General features: G+C 48.7%; 1 protein-coding gene across 1 annotated transcript in view; it reads left to right on the top strand.

Moving 5' to 3' along the window:
• Positions 1-14,561, top strand: part of CPNE6 (copine 6) — a 30,663-nt gene extending 16,102 nt beyond the window's left edge. The window contains exons 6-17 of the mRNA XM_028703427.2: positions 794-877; positions 4,003-4,092; positions 5,250-5,348; positions 7,403-7,489; positions 8,722-8,781; positions 9,309-9,442; positions 9,518-9,572; positions 9,682-9,733; positions 10,724-10,857; positions 11,588-11,821; positions 12,620-12,793; positions 14,238-14,561. Of these exons, the coding sequence (XP_028559260.2) occupies positions 794-877; positions 4,003-4,092; positions 5,250-5,348; positions 7,403-7,489; positions 8,722-8,781; positions 9,309-9,442; positions 9,518-9,572; positions 9,682-9,733; positions 10,724-10,857; positions 11,588-11,821; positions 12,620-12,742 (1,152 nt within the window). The 3' untranslated portion in view covers positions 12,743-12,793; positions 14,238-14,561. The remainder of the gene's footprint in view (positions 1-793; positions 878-4,002; positions 4,093-5,249; positions 5,349-7,402; positions 7,490-8,721; positions 8,782-9,308; positions 9,443-9,517; positions 9,573-9,681; positions 9,734-10,723; positions 10,858-11,587; positions 11,822-12,619; positions 12,794-14,237) is intronic.
• The last annotated feature ends 476 nt before the right edge of the window (positions 14,562-15,037 follow it).

Raw genomic sequence — 15,037 nt, 5'->3', positions numbered from 1 at the left:
AGGTTCTTGCCGTTATCACTGTGTCTTGCCTCGTGGGAACCCACCTAGACTTCACTGGCGATGAGGATGGGATGCTAGGCTAGGTATGCAGCCCTGGCTAGTTTCCACAAGCTGACATCACTGCTGAGCTGAACTGGCTGACTGCAGCCACAAGGCAGATCACACAGAGCAGAGCTCTGTGGAACCTGAAAACTGGCAACATTTCTGAGGTGTTTGGGGTTGGTCCAGTAGAAAGGATTATCTCATCAATCATACATTTCTAGATGTGGAAGTGGAGAAAGGGGGAGATTTGGTCGCCTCTTAGGTATATTTGCATAAAGTCATACTAAAATCCTGGTGAATGTTCGCAAGGACACTTTTTAAAAAATCACAAGCTGAATTGATGTGTTTACTGATTTAAATAAGCCCTTGATGTATGCTAGACCATGGATCTTTTGAGCTAATTCTTGAAACACTGTAAAGAAAACATAAAGGAGAAAGAAATAGTTAAGATTATCAGTATGCCTCGTTATCGAGCTGTCTTAAGATGGTTATGTTAATGACTCAGCCTCTACATCTGCTTTCCTTCGTTTCATTTTTCGTTTGTACTTTCAAAAAATTTTTTAAATAAAGACTTAAAAAAGAAAGAAAGAAAGCTGATGTGGAAATCTGGAGAAATGAATGTAAGACTGGGAAAATGAGAAGCTGATGGAAACTGAAATTGACTGATTAAGCCCCCCATCCCTAGCTGAACCTCAGCTCTGCCTTGCCCCATAGCATTCAGATGATTGAACCCTCTCCCTGACCCTTGTAGGATTTCTTCAGCAAATCCGATCCTTTCCTGGAGATCTATAAGGTCAACAGCAACGAGAAAGAACACCTGGTCTGGAGGACAGAGGTGAGCTATTATGGGCTGCATGGCGTGCTTAGCGGCAGAGGACTAAGGGGGAGTTTTAGGAACTGGCTGCTTTTAATGAGGGGGCTGGTTGTGTGCTGTATATGCAGTTTTAATTCTATTAATGCTTAATCATTTTTAGTGCCCCCTGCCAATATCTTTAGCTGTTCTTGTTTTATCTTTAAGCCGCCTTGAGTCCCTGTCAGGAGAAAAGGCACGGGGTGTGTGTGTGTTTATATATATAGGGACGTGGGTGGCGCTGTAGTCTAAGCCACTGAACCTCTTGGGCTTGCTGATCTGAAGGCCGGCAGTTCGAATCCCTGCGACAGGGTGAGCTCCCATTGCTCTGCCCCAGCTCCTGCCAACCTAGCAGTTCGAAAGCATGCCAGTGCAAGTAGATAAATAGGTACCACTGTGGCGGGAAGGTAAACGGCGTTTCCATGCACTCTGGCACTCATCAAGGTCCTCCATGCGCCAGTAGCAGTTTAGTCCTGCTGGCCACATGACCCGGAAAACTGTCTGTGGACACTGGCTCCCTCGGCCTGAAAGCGAGATGAGCGCCGCAAACCCATAGTCGCCTTTAACTGGGCTTAACCGTCCAGGGGTCCTTTGCCTTAACCATTGAGTGTGTGTGTGTATTTCAAGAAGTGGAAATCCGAACACAAAGAAGTTGTTGAGCTTTATTTTTTTTTTGGAAAATAACTCCCCAAAAGGCACTTCCTGCTTCTGTTGGCAAAAAACCTGATTTTTTTGAAATCCGCCCCCCCCTAATTCCGCCACTTGAATCCCGGACAATCTAAAAATATCTGGATGTATGTCAACCCTATAATACTGCAATCATCATCTTCCGATCATCCATGGACTGGGAAGATGAAATTGCACGTAAGGTGGAGAAGAATGACTTGAAGGCACGGTATCTGAAGAAGTGTGCATGCACACGAAAGCTCATACCAAGAACTAACTTAGTTGGTCTTTAAGGTGCTACTGGAAGGAATTTTTTTTGTTTTGAAGGCAGGGTGTGTGTGATAGGACCATGAGGAGGAGATGCTGTCAGGCAGCGGGAAAAGATGTTCGGATGTTTGGGTGGTCAAACCGTTGAAGGCTAATGGATCCATTTTAACCAGTTGCATTGGCATAAACAGAGTCTTTGCCAAAGACACCAGCTGCCTGGAACCTCTGAATCAGAATTTCTTTTCCCACGCAATCTGCCGCGGAGACACAGCCGCTGAGCTGATCCACACATAGCTTTGCCTCCGTCCCCTTTTAAGTATGGGAATATATAAGATTAGGGACACAGGAAGTTGCCCCACCCTAAACCCAGACTGTTTTGGTCCATCTAGTTCAGTGTAGTTTACTCTGACTTGACAGTAGCCTTCTTAAGTACCGTATTTTTCGCTCTGTAAGACGCACCAGACCATAAGACGCACCTAGTTTTTGGAGGAGGAAAACAAGGGGGAAAAAATCTGAATCTCAGAAGCCAGAACAGCAAGAGGGATCGCTGTGCAGCGAAAGCAGCAATCCCTCTTGCTGTTCTGGCTTCTGGGATAACTGTGCAGCCTGCATTCGCTCCATAAGACGCACACACATTTCCCCTTACTTTTTAGGAGGGAAAAAGTGAGTCTTATAGAGCAAAAAATATGGTAAGTTGGCAAACATTTGCAAAACAATAGCAGCAGCAGCAACGCGGCTAAGGTTGTTGTTACTGATGGTGCTGGTTTATATTTTCTGAGTTTGTCCGCAGTTTCCCCACAATGATTTTCACCCAAGTACTGGTATTTATTTTCTTTTACTTAACAAAATCCATGTACCTCTTGATTGTACGCAAACCTCTTAAGCAGTTTACAAGAAATATTAGCGGTTTCGATCAAAAACAGTTAACAACACATAGAGAGATAATTTAAAATGAACAGCAAACGGTGTTTTAATCTTGTTTTTTTAATGCTGTGAACAGCCCTGAGATCTACCGGTGAAGGGCAGTATACGAAATAAATAAACAAACAAAAGGGATTGAAACTTAACATCTATGTGTCTGGTTAGGCTTGCCTAGGCAAAAATGTTTCTAAAAAATACTGTGAAGGCCCCTGCTTGATATCAATAAGCAGTGAGTTTCATAGTGCTCATTCCAGCACACGAAAAGGTTGATTTCTTGCAACTGCAGAACAAGTACCTTATTTACTCGAGTGTAAGGCGCCATTGCATAGGGACGCGGGCGGCGCTGTGGGTAAAAGCCTCAGCGCCTAGGGCTTGCCGATCGAAAGGTCGGCGGTTCGAATCCCTGCGGCGGGGTGCGCTCCCGTCTTTCGGTCCCAGCGCCTGCCAACCTAGCAGTTCGAAAGCACCCCCGGGTGCAAGTAGATAAATAGGGACCGCTTACCAGCGGGAAGGTAAACGGCGTTTCCGTGTGCGGCTCTGGCTCGCCAGAGCAGCGATGTCACGCTGGCCACGTGACCCGAAGTGTCTCCGGACAGCGCTGGCCCCCGGCCTCTTGAGTGAGATGGGCGCACAACGCTAGTGTCTGTCAAGACTGGCCCGTACGGGCAAGGGTACCTTTACCTTTAAGGCGCCATTGCATCTAATGCATGCCTCAATTTTCAGAACCTTGAAACCAAAAAAGTATTTGCTGGCGAATGCAAATGTGGCATCGAATCTAATGCGCACCTTAAATTATGCATTGTAATTTGGCCGAAAAAAAGGTGTGCATTACATCTGCGTAAATACAGTATTTTGGGGGCTTGTAACAGTGCCAGTTTTGCAGATACGGTGTACAACAATAAAGTCTAGAAGCAATTTGGCACATTCAAAATGTTCATGACAATCACCCAGCCAGATGAGAAGGCAGCAGATACAGTACTTAAACAAGCCGCTTCATGTAAGATAAGAGTCTCAAGGTCCAAACCAAAACACCCTGGCAAGGCTGGCTCGACAGAACTCTCTGTGAAGGGTATCCTGGAATTTCGGTGCAGCCACCAAAAAGTCCCCGTCGCTTTATGCTGGCCTGGGCAGGAGTAGAGATCCATTTTGGGGAAAGGAAGTTGTGCGATGTGAGTGACAGGAGGGCAGGAACGACTTTGGTACCAGTTTGTGGGTCTACTTGATTTTTGTGCATTTCCCTTCCCATCATGCACCAGGTGGTAAAGAACAACCTGAGCCCCCGATGGCAACCTTTCCGTGTCTCCCTGCAGTCCCTGTGCAGCTGCGACCCGGGGAAAAGCATCCGGGTGAGTCAAAGGGGTGGGGGCCGGGGTTAGGGCAGGGGGTCAAGGACCTATGGGGAAACAGGGGCACATTAGGACCCAGGCACCCAGGGTAAAAATAATGTTATTTTTATTTTTCTTATATTTATATAGGGATGTAATAGGGGTGGCATATTTCAAAAAGTAAAATTCCTGACACCTGTCAAGCTTTTTTTGGGAAACCATGCATTCGGGTTTTCCCTGACATTTTGCCAATTCCTCCTTGATGCCAGTTCTAGGCCCGAAAACCAGGACTTGTCAGGAATTTTCCCAATTTATGGCAAGCCTAGGCTATAAGGTGGCATGGCGTTGTATACCACCCTGGGATATTTTGATGAAGTGAAGCATATAAATTTAATAAATAATAATAAGTTATAATAATAATAAATAATGGCTGGACTCTCTCTGTGTGTGCATGTTTCTGTGTGTAGCAGTCATGATTTCAGGTGATGGGACAGGTATAAATAAAACTCTTCTTCTCCTTCTCCTCCTCCTCCTCCTCCTCCTCCTCCTCCTCCTCCTTCTTCTTCTTCTTCTTCCCCCCATCTTAAGCACACATCCCCAGGGGATTAGAACCCATTGAACTTAAGTCCATATGCTTAGGAATGTTTGCGTAAGCCTGGCTGAGCAAAGACCATCCAATTAAAATTAAAATTAAATTAACATGTTCTCATTCTGTCAGTACAGTGGTACCTCGGGTTAAGAACTTAATTCGTTCCGGAGGTCCGTTCTTAACCTGAAACTGTTCTTAACCTGAAGCACCACTTTAGCTAATAGGGCCTCCTGCTGCCGCCGCTCCGCCGGAGCATGATTTCTGTTCTTATCCTGAAGTAAAGTTCTTAACCCGAGGTCCTATTTCTGGGTTAACAGAGTCTGTAACCTGAAGCGTCTGTAACCCGAGGTACAACTGTATTGCGGAAACCTTTTCTTCTGGGATTAGAAGCCACAGGCAATTGGAACAGACAGTTTCAATCATTCTGGGTCTCACATCCGGATTTCCCACCATGCTGATGGGACTTGAACTTGTTTGTTGCATTATTATTTTTTTGGTGGGGGGCAGACAAACCCCAGGAGCAGGTATCCCCAGGGCGCCCGTTCCCCGTTCCCAACCTCTCACCTGCTTTCTCCTCCTCTCCTCCTAGTGCATCATCTACGACCATGACTCCAGCGGGAAGCACGACTACATCGGCGAGTTCAGCACCACTTTCCAGGAGATGCTTCAGGCTTCCTCAGGGGATGAGGTAGTTTGAACGGTCAGCCGGGATGCCCCGGGGTAGTGAGGAAAGTGGAGAAGAGCGAGGACAGGCCTTGCATAAAAACGGAATTCAGTGACGACCCCTTAGTTATGGGAGGGGGCGTGTCCTGTGCGAGAGGGAGGCCACGCCCACTTTGGGGCACGCCCACCGCTGATATGCGCCAGGTGAGCTGTGGCTGAATGGGGTCCCCTGTCCCAAGAAGGCCAGCCAACTGTGGGTTTAAGCCTTGAAGTCTAACATGTGGGATGTGAAACACAAGAGCAGTCAATTACAACATTCATGTTTAGACATGGGGAGGGATGTTTGTCCAGCCAGCGGGTAAACTTCCTGGGACAGACTTCCTCCACATGTGACTAGAGGTGGGTGTGGCCTCACCTGTGCAGGTACTGACAAAAGCACAGGGCAGGGCAGCCATCTCTCTCTCTCTTTCACCACATGCTTCGAAGAAGCAACATCTGCTAAGCTAAAGATGCCCTCTTGGCTCCCAGCCAAGAGAGGAGAAAGGGACTATCTTCTTATAAGATAGAATCCAAATGTATATTACTATAGCACTAAGTTTAAGTCTGCCTTCTGGGATCTGATGTGAACAGAATGTAAGTAAACTCTTTTTATACTTATGTAAAGGACTGTGTCGTGTCTTCTATTTTAAGAGGGAATAAAGGGGACGCGGGTGGCGCTGTGGGTTAAAGCCTCAGCGCCTAGGACTTGCTGATCGAAAGGTCGGCGGTTCAAATCCCCGCGGCGGGGTGCACTCCCGTTGTTCGGTCCCAGCGCCTGCCAACCTAGCAGTTTGAAAGCACCTTCGGGTGCAAGTAGATAAATAGGGACCGCTTACCAGCGGGAAGGTAAACGGCGTTTCCGTGTGCGGCTCTGGCTCGCCAGAGCAGCTTCGTCACGCTGGCCACGTGACCTGGAAGTGTCTGCGGACAGCGCTGGCTCCCGGCCTCTTGAGTGAGATGGGCGCACAACCCCAGAGTCTGTCAAGACTGGCCCGTACGGGCAGGGGTACCTTTACCTTTTTAAAGGGGAAATTACCAGAGTGATTATTATAGAGGCTTAAGCAAGCCTGAGCTCACGCTGCCGTTGCAAACCTAAAATAAAGGGGAATGTTTTACTCTGCTGATATTGGGAACTTATTAACACAAGTTGGATAAGGATATAATCAGTCAATATATCCCTGAACATTCCCACATAACACCTGCACTGGCGAATGCCGGAATCCAGGAATCTTTGACCGCAGGGATCTTCCCAGTCCATTTCTCCTTGCCCCCAATAATCCTGGAAAGTGTGCATTTTTTTTGGGAGGGAACGATGCAAAGGCACGCAACAGAGTTCGATCGAAACCGTGGTTTGGAGGAGAGAGACTGGTTGGCGTGTAGGTGCGCAAACACCTGCCTTCTGTACGGCTGGGATATTACTGTGCAAAGGCCAGAGTCGTGGTGGTTGCTCCGCCCCTTTCATTCTGCATGGTTCTGGAGTGCGCCGGAAGCATCTGTTCCCTCCTTTGGCACAATGGGTCAATGCGTCTGGCTGTTAACCAGAAGGCTGGCGGTTCGAGCCCACCCAGGAACGGCTGTGGGCAGGATTCATGCATTATTCTACATTATTCTACATTTGATTGGGAGCCACCCAGAGTGGCTGGGGAGACACAGCCAGATGGGAGGGTATAAATAATTTATTATTATTATTATTATTATTATTATTATTATTATTATTATTATTATTATTATATTCTGTCTGCTTTGCCAGCTCGAGGAGCAGAGCGGTGGCCTCTGTGAGCCCCTGGTTGGATCCAGCAAAGCTCTCCTTTGACTCTGGTGGTCTGTATAATAATAATAATAATAATAATAATAATAATAATAATAATAATAGTTTATTATTTATACCCCACCCATCTGGCTGGTTTTCCCTAGCCACTCTGGTTGGCTTCCAACAAAGTATTAAAATACAGTTGTTAAACATTCAAAGCTTCCCTAAAGAGGGCTGCCTTCAGATATCACGTGGTGCTCAGATAACCCTGTATCCTTCTCTCCCGGCAGGTGAAGTGGGAATGTATTAACCATAAATATCAAGAAAAGAAAAAGCACTACAAGAACTCTGGGTATATCGTCCTCGCTCAGTGCAAGGTAAGTCGGCAGTCCGGAGGTCGTCCTTATTGTGTCGCACAGACAATCTAGGGAATTGTTGTTGGCGTCTGTCTGTCTCGAGAGACAATGGAGTGTGCCTTTGGGGGTGAAGTCAAACCGCTGTTTTAGTAACCCAAAGGGATCTCCCCGGGGCACAAGCCTGGGCAGCGTGTCTGGAAGTCCTGGACTGCCCCTTCTCCTAGATGGGCTCCCTTTCCAGGTGGGCGAGCGCCGTCTGCCCCTCACTTCCCTCTACAAGACATGAAGAAACCACCTTTTTAAAATATATATATATTATTTGATCATTTTTTCAATACAAACAACAACCACAAAAAACACATAAAAACAAAAACCACAATAACACTAATAACACAATTTAACATAGAAATCACCTTCTTGACCATGGGTAGGCAAACTAAGGCCCGGGGGCTGGATCCGGCCCAATCGCCTTCTCAATCTGGCCCGCGGACGGTCTGGGAATCAGCGTGTTTTTACATGAGTAGAATGTGTCCTTTTATTTAAAATGCATCTCTGGGTTATTTGTGGGGCATAGGAATTTGTTCATTCCCCCCAAAATATAGTCCAGCCCCCCCCCCCCAAGGTCTGAGGGACAGTGGACTGGCTCCCTGCTGAAAAAGTTTGCTGACCCCTGTTCTTGACCGTCAGACCCACCCTTGGTCAACTCCACTCAACCAATTTTTGCATGCAGAAGATGTGGTCTAGGGAATATTGAGCATTCGAAAACAACCCCCCCCCCCAAAACCAGGCAATTGCCTTTGAAGTTCTTAAGCTGGGGAGCGCTTAATTAGTGCAAAGCGATTAAAGCCTTTGGTGATGCTCTTGAGAACCTCAGCAATTGCAAACCTTGCCCTCTTCCTAAAACGTTGGTTCTGTTTTCAGGAACGGATGAGTCAAGTTGCTGGTTATTGTTTGGGTGGGCGGCTGCTGGAGCCTCAATGCAGAACCGGGGATTGCTTCATCCGGCAGGGCAAGGGAGCTGGACCTTTGGGGCTCCATCACTCCCATCTAAAGAATATATTTTTCAGAAGATGCCTGAAAGAAGGCAAGGACAGTTCCTGCAAAACTTCTACTGGCAGGGAGTTCCACAGGGCAGGATCTGCCACACTGAGTCCCTAGGGAAGGCTGACCAAACCTCAGGGGTTGTGAGTGGGGAGTCACCAGAAATTGGGGGAATTTGAAAATGGCTGACAGTATTCCTTTCCCCTTTGCAGATGGAGAAAGTTCACACCTTCCTGGATTACATCATGGGTGGTTTACAAATTTCCTTCACGGTAAGAAAAAGAGAATTATGAATTTGGTAATATTATTGTTTATGAAAAGTATTTTTTTTCTTTTTCTTTTTTTCTTTTAGTTTGCATTTTGGAAAACATGTATATAAATGCGTTTATAATGTTAAAAAGAAAAGAAAAAGAGAATTAGTGGGCAGAAGACCTCAGAAGGGCAAAAGGGAGTAGACACTTTAGGGAAGATCTACCTTGGTGTAAGACGCGTTCCTTCACAAGTTACGTTCAATGAGTGTGCAGTGTGTGTGCACAATGTTCACCAGAGCGCAGGGTCTGTGTGTCCGTTTGCAATGCAGCCGAGCTGCACAAATCAACAACTTGGCACTCTTTGCACTTCTCCTGATTTTGGGGCGCTGTTCTCTGATCAAGTAACGTAAGGGAAATTGTAGGTTTGGGAGTGACCGTCTCAAGCCTCCCCCAGCGAGCTTGTTGGCGAAACGGGGTGCGACCCCAGATTTTGGTAAGAGGACACCGTAACCTCAGTGCCCCCCCGCTCTGCTTTCTCACTCGCCCAGGTGGCCATCGACTTCACAGCCTCCAACGGAGACCCCCGAAGCGAACACTCCCTGCACTTCATCAACCCCAAGGAGCCCAACGAATACCTGAAGACCTTGTCTTCCGTGGGCGAGATCTGCCAGGACTATGACAGGTAACGTTTGCGCTCTGCACACGGGCAGGAAGCCGTGCCGCTCGTTCCTCAGTGACCCAGATTTTTCTCTTCCAGCGACAAGCAGTTCCCGGCGTTTGGCTTCGGCGCACGGATTCCTCCAGACTTTGAGGTAAACCCTGGGGGATTCTGGGATCAGATTAGACGGGGCTGGCGGTGAGTCATTCATCTTCTTCTGTTCTTGCTCGTTGACCTTTTTCTCCTTCTTTGTCTTTTCCTAGGTGTCTCACGATTTCGCCATCAACTTTGAGCCGGACAACCCGGAATGTGAAAGTACGAAGATCAGATGCGTTTAGGAAAGGAGGATGATCTATAGCCTTTCTCAACAGGGGGATATATTAGGGCAGAGGTTGAGACTGAAAACCTGGGGCTTTTGAGGGATCGGGGTGTGTGAAGGAATGGATTGACACTGGAGCGGAAGAAAGCTCTAGAGGCCTTAAGAAATAAAACAGGGATGTTCCCAGGTCCTTTGTGGGGAGTCTTTTAAACACAGCATGTGTATAGAGCCTTCGTTGCAAAGACTTGGGTGAGGATAGGCCATCCTTTTCCAACCTGACGCCCATTCATCTGACTCAGTTGCCCCAGCCACTCTGGGCGGCTTCCAACATATATAAAAAACATAATTAAATATTAAAAGAATTTTCCCTCTACAGAGCTGCCTTCAGATGTCTTCTAAAGGTTGTATAGTTACAAATCTCCTTGGCTCAGGGGTCAGATAACTGCCTTATAATTTTCTCCGATGAAAATAGGGACGTCATAAGGAAAAGCGGGACATTCCGGGATCAGATCAGAAACCGGGACGGCTTCTGTAAATTCAGACTGTCCTTGGAAAATAGGGACATTTGGAGGGCCTGGGACCTGCGCCAAACGCATAATGCGCCTGGTGCCTGGTTAATTTTGAACACTGTTTGGCCACTACAGTGGTACCTCAGGTTACATGCGCTTCAGGTTACAGACTCCGCTAACCCAGAAATAGTGCTTCAGGTTAAGAACTTTGCTTCAGGATAAGAACAGAAATCGTGCTCTGGCAACATGGCAGCAGCAGGAGGCCCCATTAGCTAAAGTGGTGCTCCAGGTTAAGATCAGTTTCAGGTTAAGTACGGACCTCCGGAACGAATTAAGTACTTAACCCGAGGTACCACTGTATGAGAACAGAATTCTGGACTAAGTGGGCATTGACGTCATCCAGCAGGCTGTTCTCACCTTTGTGGTATAGAAGCATTTCTGTCACCTGAGCATTTCCTGTCCATTCGTCCCCCTCAGGGATTGCCGGTGTGATTGAGGCCTATAAACGCTGCCTGCCCCAGATCCAGCTCTATGGCCCAACCAACGTCGCCCCCATCATCAACAAGGTGGCGGCTCCTGCAGCTGAGGAGGAGAAGACAGGGCTGCCAACGGTACATGAATATGCACCGGGGGGCGGGGCATTGGATGTGGGTGGCGCTGTGGTCTAAACCACTGAGGCTCTTGGGCTTGCCGATCGGAAGGTTGGCGGTTCGAATCCCCGCGGCGGATTGAGCTCCTGTTGCTCTGTCCCAGCTCCTTCCAACCTAGAAGTTCGAAAGCACGTCAAAGTGCAAGTAGATAAATAGGTACCACTGTGGCAGGAAGGTAAACGGCGTTTCCGTGTGCTCTGGCTTCCATCACGGTGTCCCGTTGTGCCAGAAGTGTTTTAGTCTTGCTGGCCACATGACCTGGAAAACTGTCTGTGGACAAACGCCGGCTCCCTCAGCCTGAAAGCGAGATGAGCGCCGCAACCCCATAATTGGCCTTGACTGGACTTAACCGTCCAGGGGTTCTTTACCTTTACCTTTACAGTGGTACCTCAGGTTACAGACACTTCAGGTTACAGACTCCGCTAACCCAGTAATAGTACCTCGGGTTAAGAACTTTGCTTCAGGATGAGAACAGAAATGGCACAGCGGTGGCACAGTGGCAGCGGGAGGCCCCATTAGCTAAAGTGGTACCTCAGGTTAAGAACAGTTTCAGGTTAATAACGGACCTCCGGAACGAATCAAGTTCTTAACCTGAGGTACCACTGTATTTGGAGCAGAGGGAAGGAGCCCAGGGGAGGCTCTGGCTGAGTTTGGGCCTGGGTCCAACCCCGTCGCCTCTCCCTCTCCGCAGAAGTACCGTGTGCTGCTGATTCTGACGGACGGCGTGGTGAGCGACATGCCCGAGGCGTGTGACGCTGTGGTCCGGGCCTCCCGCCTTCCCCTCTCCATCATCATCGTGGGCATCGGCAACGCCGACTTCTCTGACATGCGAGAGCTCAATGGGGACCGCGGGATGCTGGAGTCCGACGAGGGCCGGGCCTTCCGCGACATCGTCCAGTTCGTGCCGCTCCGTGAATTCAAGAAGGTGAGGGAGCCTCACTGGAGACTTCAGGGTGCAGATATAAAAGAGAGGATGAGAGGAAATATATAGCTATGCCCTCTGTCTCTCAGGGTCCAGTGGGAGTGTCTCTCAATACGATATGATAATCTTTATTGTCATTGTGCCATACAGAACAACAAAATTGAAAAAATCTACACCAGACATTAAAAAACCAACAAGCCTGCTATCCCAGCTATCCCAGCCTGGTTAGCCCCCCTAAAAACTCTGATACCCCATAATTAAATACAATATACTCCCACAGAGACTACCTTACACTGCGTTTAAAACCAAAATCGCATTTGGATAAAAACTGTTTCTCGGGCGGCTAGTCCTAGTCTTTATAACCCTGTCCCTTCTTCCAGAAGGTAGAAGCTGAAAGAGATCATTTCCGGGGTGTGCACTATCCTGCGCTATCTCTGCCGCTTTCTTATGGCACCTGGAAGCGTAGATTTGATCCAAGGTGGGAAGAGTGCACCCAATTATTCTCTCTGCAGTCTTTACAACCCTGGACAGCATTGTTTTTTCCCTGGCCGTGCAGCTCCCAAAACCACACATGGAGACCATAAGTTAATACACTCTCCACAGGACAGTGGTAAAATGCCATCAATGGGTCCTTTGAGAGATTATTTTTCCGGATTCTCAGAAAATATAACCTCTGCTGTGTTCTCTGTAGCAAATTTGCAGGAAAACTCTGAGCTTCAGCCCCTGTTGTGTGCCCTATCTAGCAAGGCACAGATTGTTGGTTTGACTGCATTTTAAAATATATATTTTTTCCTTGTCTAGGCTCCACCCAACGCTCTGGCCAAGTGTGTTCTGGCTGAGGTCCCCAAACAGGTGGTGGAATACTATGGCAGCAAAGGCATCGCCCCGGCAACACAGAGGTCCTCTTCCCCTCTGCCCCAGTGAGACCCACGCGCACCTTTTCCCCCATGGGCATGGTCTGTCCAGCACCTTAATGTGAGTTTCCCGAAAGGGGGTGTGCGGGGGCAGGAAGCAGATGGAGATAACGGAGACATGGGAAAGATGGAGATTGACGGGAGAGTGGGAGGGTGTTGACAGGAGGAAGAAGACAGCGGAAGCTTTGATCCACAGATGGGCTGAGAGATGAGATTCGGGGAAATGTCAAAATGGGCCCAAGCACTTGAATTTCAACAAGCGGGGGGGTGGCTGTGTCCTGGGTTCAAATCCCCCCCTATAGCCAGGAACGCTACCTCGCAGGGTTGTAGTGAGTGGAGAATGAGACAGTAACTACATGAGCTCATTTATTTTATTTGTTACATTTATATTACATTTACATTTATATTATAAGGGATGTGGGTGGTGCTGTGGGTTAAACCACAGAGCCTAGGGTTTGCTGATCAGAAGGTCGGTGGTTCGAATCCCTGCGACGGGGTGAGCTCCCGTTGCTCGATTCCTGCTCCTGCCAACCTAGCAGTTCAAAAGCACACCAGTGCAAGTAGATAAATAGGTACCGCTCCAGCGGGAAGGTAAACGGCGTTTCCATGCGCTGCTCTTGTTTGCCAGAAGCAGCTTAGTCATGCTGGCCACATGACCCGGCCAATAAAGTGAGATGAGTGCCGCAACCCCGGTCAGGGGTCCCTTTACCTTTACCTTTACGATCTCTTCTATGCACATGGTTTTCCTCCTCCCCATTTCATCACACAACAACCCTGTGAGGTAGGTCAGGCTAAAGAGACGGTGACTGGCCCAAGGCCATTGTGGCCATAGCTGTCAACTTTTCCCTTTTCTTGCGAGGAATCCTATTCAGAATAAGGGACTTTCCTTTTAAAAAAGGGAAACGTTGACAGCTATGGTTGTGGCTGAGTGGAGATTTGAACCCGTTACTCGATCCGTTACGCCGTGCCAGCTCTCCTTCGAAGAAGGGTGGGAGATCAACCTGATCAATCAAAATCAGAGGGTCTTTGGGGAGGCGGTGGCAAAATGGCAGGTACGTCCCAAGATGGCTGCCTTTGAATTGGGGACCGCCATCAGTTGGTGGAGGACTGGAACGCTAGACGGGAGGCGAGTTCTAGAGATGGGTGGGCTGTTTCGTTGTTCCCTTGTTTCTACTTGCATACATGATGTCTCTGGCGCAAGCAACGGGCTATCCTGTGGCAATCATGGCCGCTGGTGGAAGCGGGGCAGCGTATTTCCCCACAATGCCTCAGAACAAAGCGCTGGGGAGGGAGCACAATATGGTGTCCGCAGGCAGGAGGGCACCCATGGAAAAGGGGGCCTACTGTATGTCCCCTCCAGCTGAAGACTCCCTGAAACATGGACCTGCCCCCTGGAAGGGGTGGCTATAACGTGGGGCCCCTTTTTTGAGACATGTGCGCAGACATGCGCTCACCTGGGCTCACAGATTCTCTCCTTTCTTCCCCTCCCCTCTTTCTTTGCGCAGGTGCCTGTTTCTCTTTCCCCACACCTTTGTCTTCCAGCCCTCGGTCCTGTAGGCGCCCTCCCACCCTCCCCTCTGCCTCTTCTGGTGGGGAAGAGAGAGAAAGAGAAAGAAAGAAAGAGAAAGAGAGAGAGAGAGAGAGAGAGCGCACTTCGCCTCTGGCCTTGGGCCTCCACCCACGACTCAGGACGGCAGCGGGAACTGCATTCCATCCAGACGTTCCCAGCTGTTCCCCATCTTCCTCCCGCCCCCTCACAGATCCTCACCCCAGATAAGCCTGCGACTGTGACTCCCATCTCCTTTAATAAACCAGCTCTCTTGAACACAGCTTTGTTGTTGTTGTTGTTTAGTCGTTTAGTCGTGTCCGACTCTTCGTGACCCCCTGGACCAGAGCACACCAGGCCCTCCTGTCTTCCACTGCCTCCCGCAGTTTGGTCAGACTCATGCTGGTAGCTTCGAGAACACCGTCCCACCATCTCGCCCTCTGTCGCCCCCTTCTCCTTGTGCCCTCCATCTTTCCCAACATCAGGGTCTTTTCCAGGGAGTCTTCTCTGCTCATGAGGTGGCCAAAGTCTTGGAGCCTCAGCTTCACTAGCTTGTCTCCCCCCAAAAAACTGGGCTCCCCCCCCCCGCTTCTTCTCTCTGCCTCTAATCTCTCGCGAAAGTCTAGAAAAACGGGAGACGGTCGGCGCCTGTTTTTGCAGCGGTGAACGTTCATATTTTTTTTATTGATTAGAATCATTCGTCGGCTTTCTTTCCTTCTTGCAAAAAGTTAACTCAAAGGCAATTACAGCCAGCAGCTC

The sequence above is a fragment of the Podarcis muralis genome, chromosome 13 (assembly GCF_964188315.1).
Source record: "Podarcis muralis chromosome 13, rPodMur119.hap1.1, whole genome shotgun sequence".
Taxonomy (NCBI): Eukaryota; Metazoa; Chordata; class Lepidosauria; order Squamata; family Lacertidae; genus Podarcis; species Podarcis muralis.
Note: the sequence above shows the minus strand (reverse complement) of the source record. Positions and strands in the feature narration are given on the sequence as shown.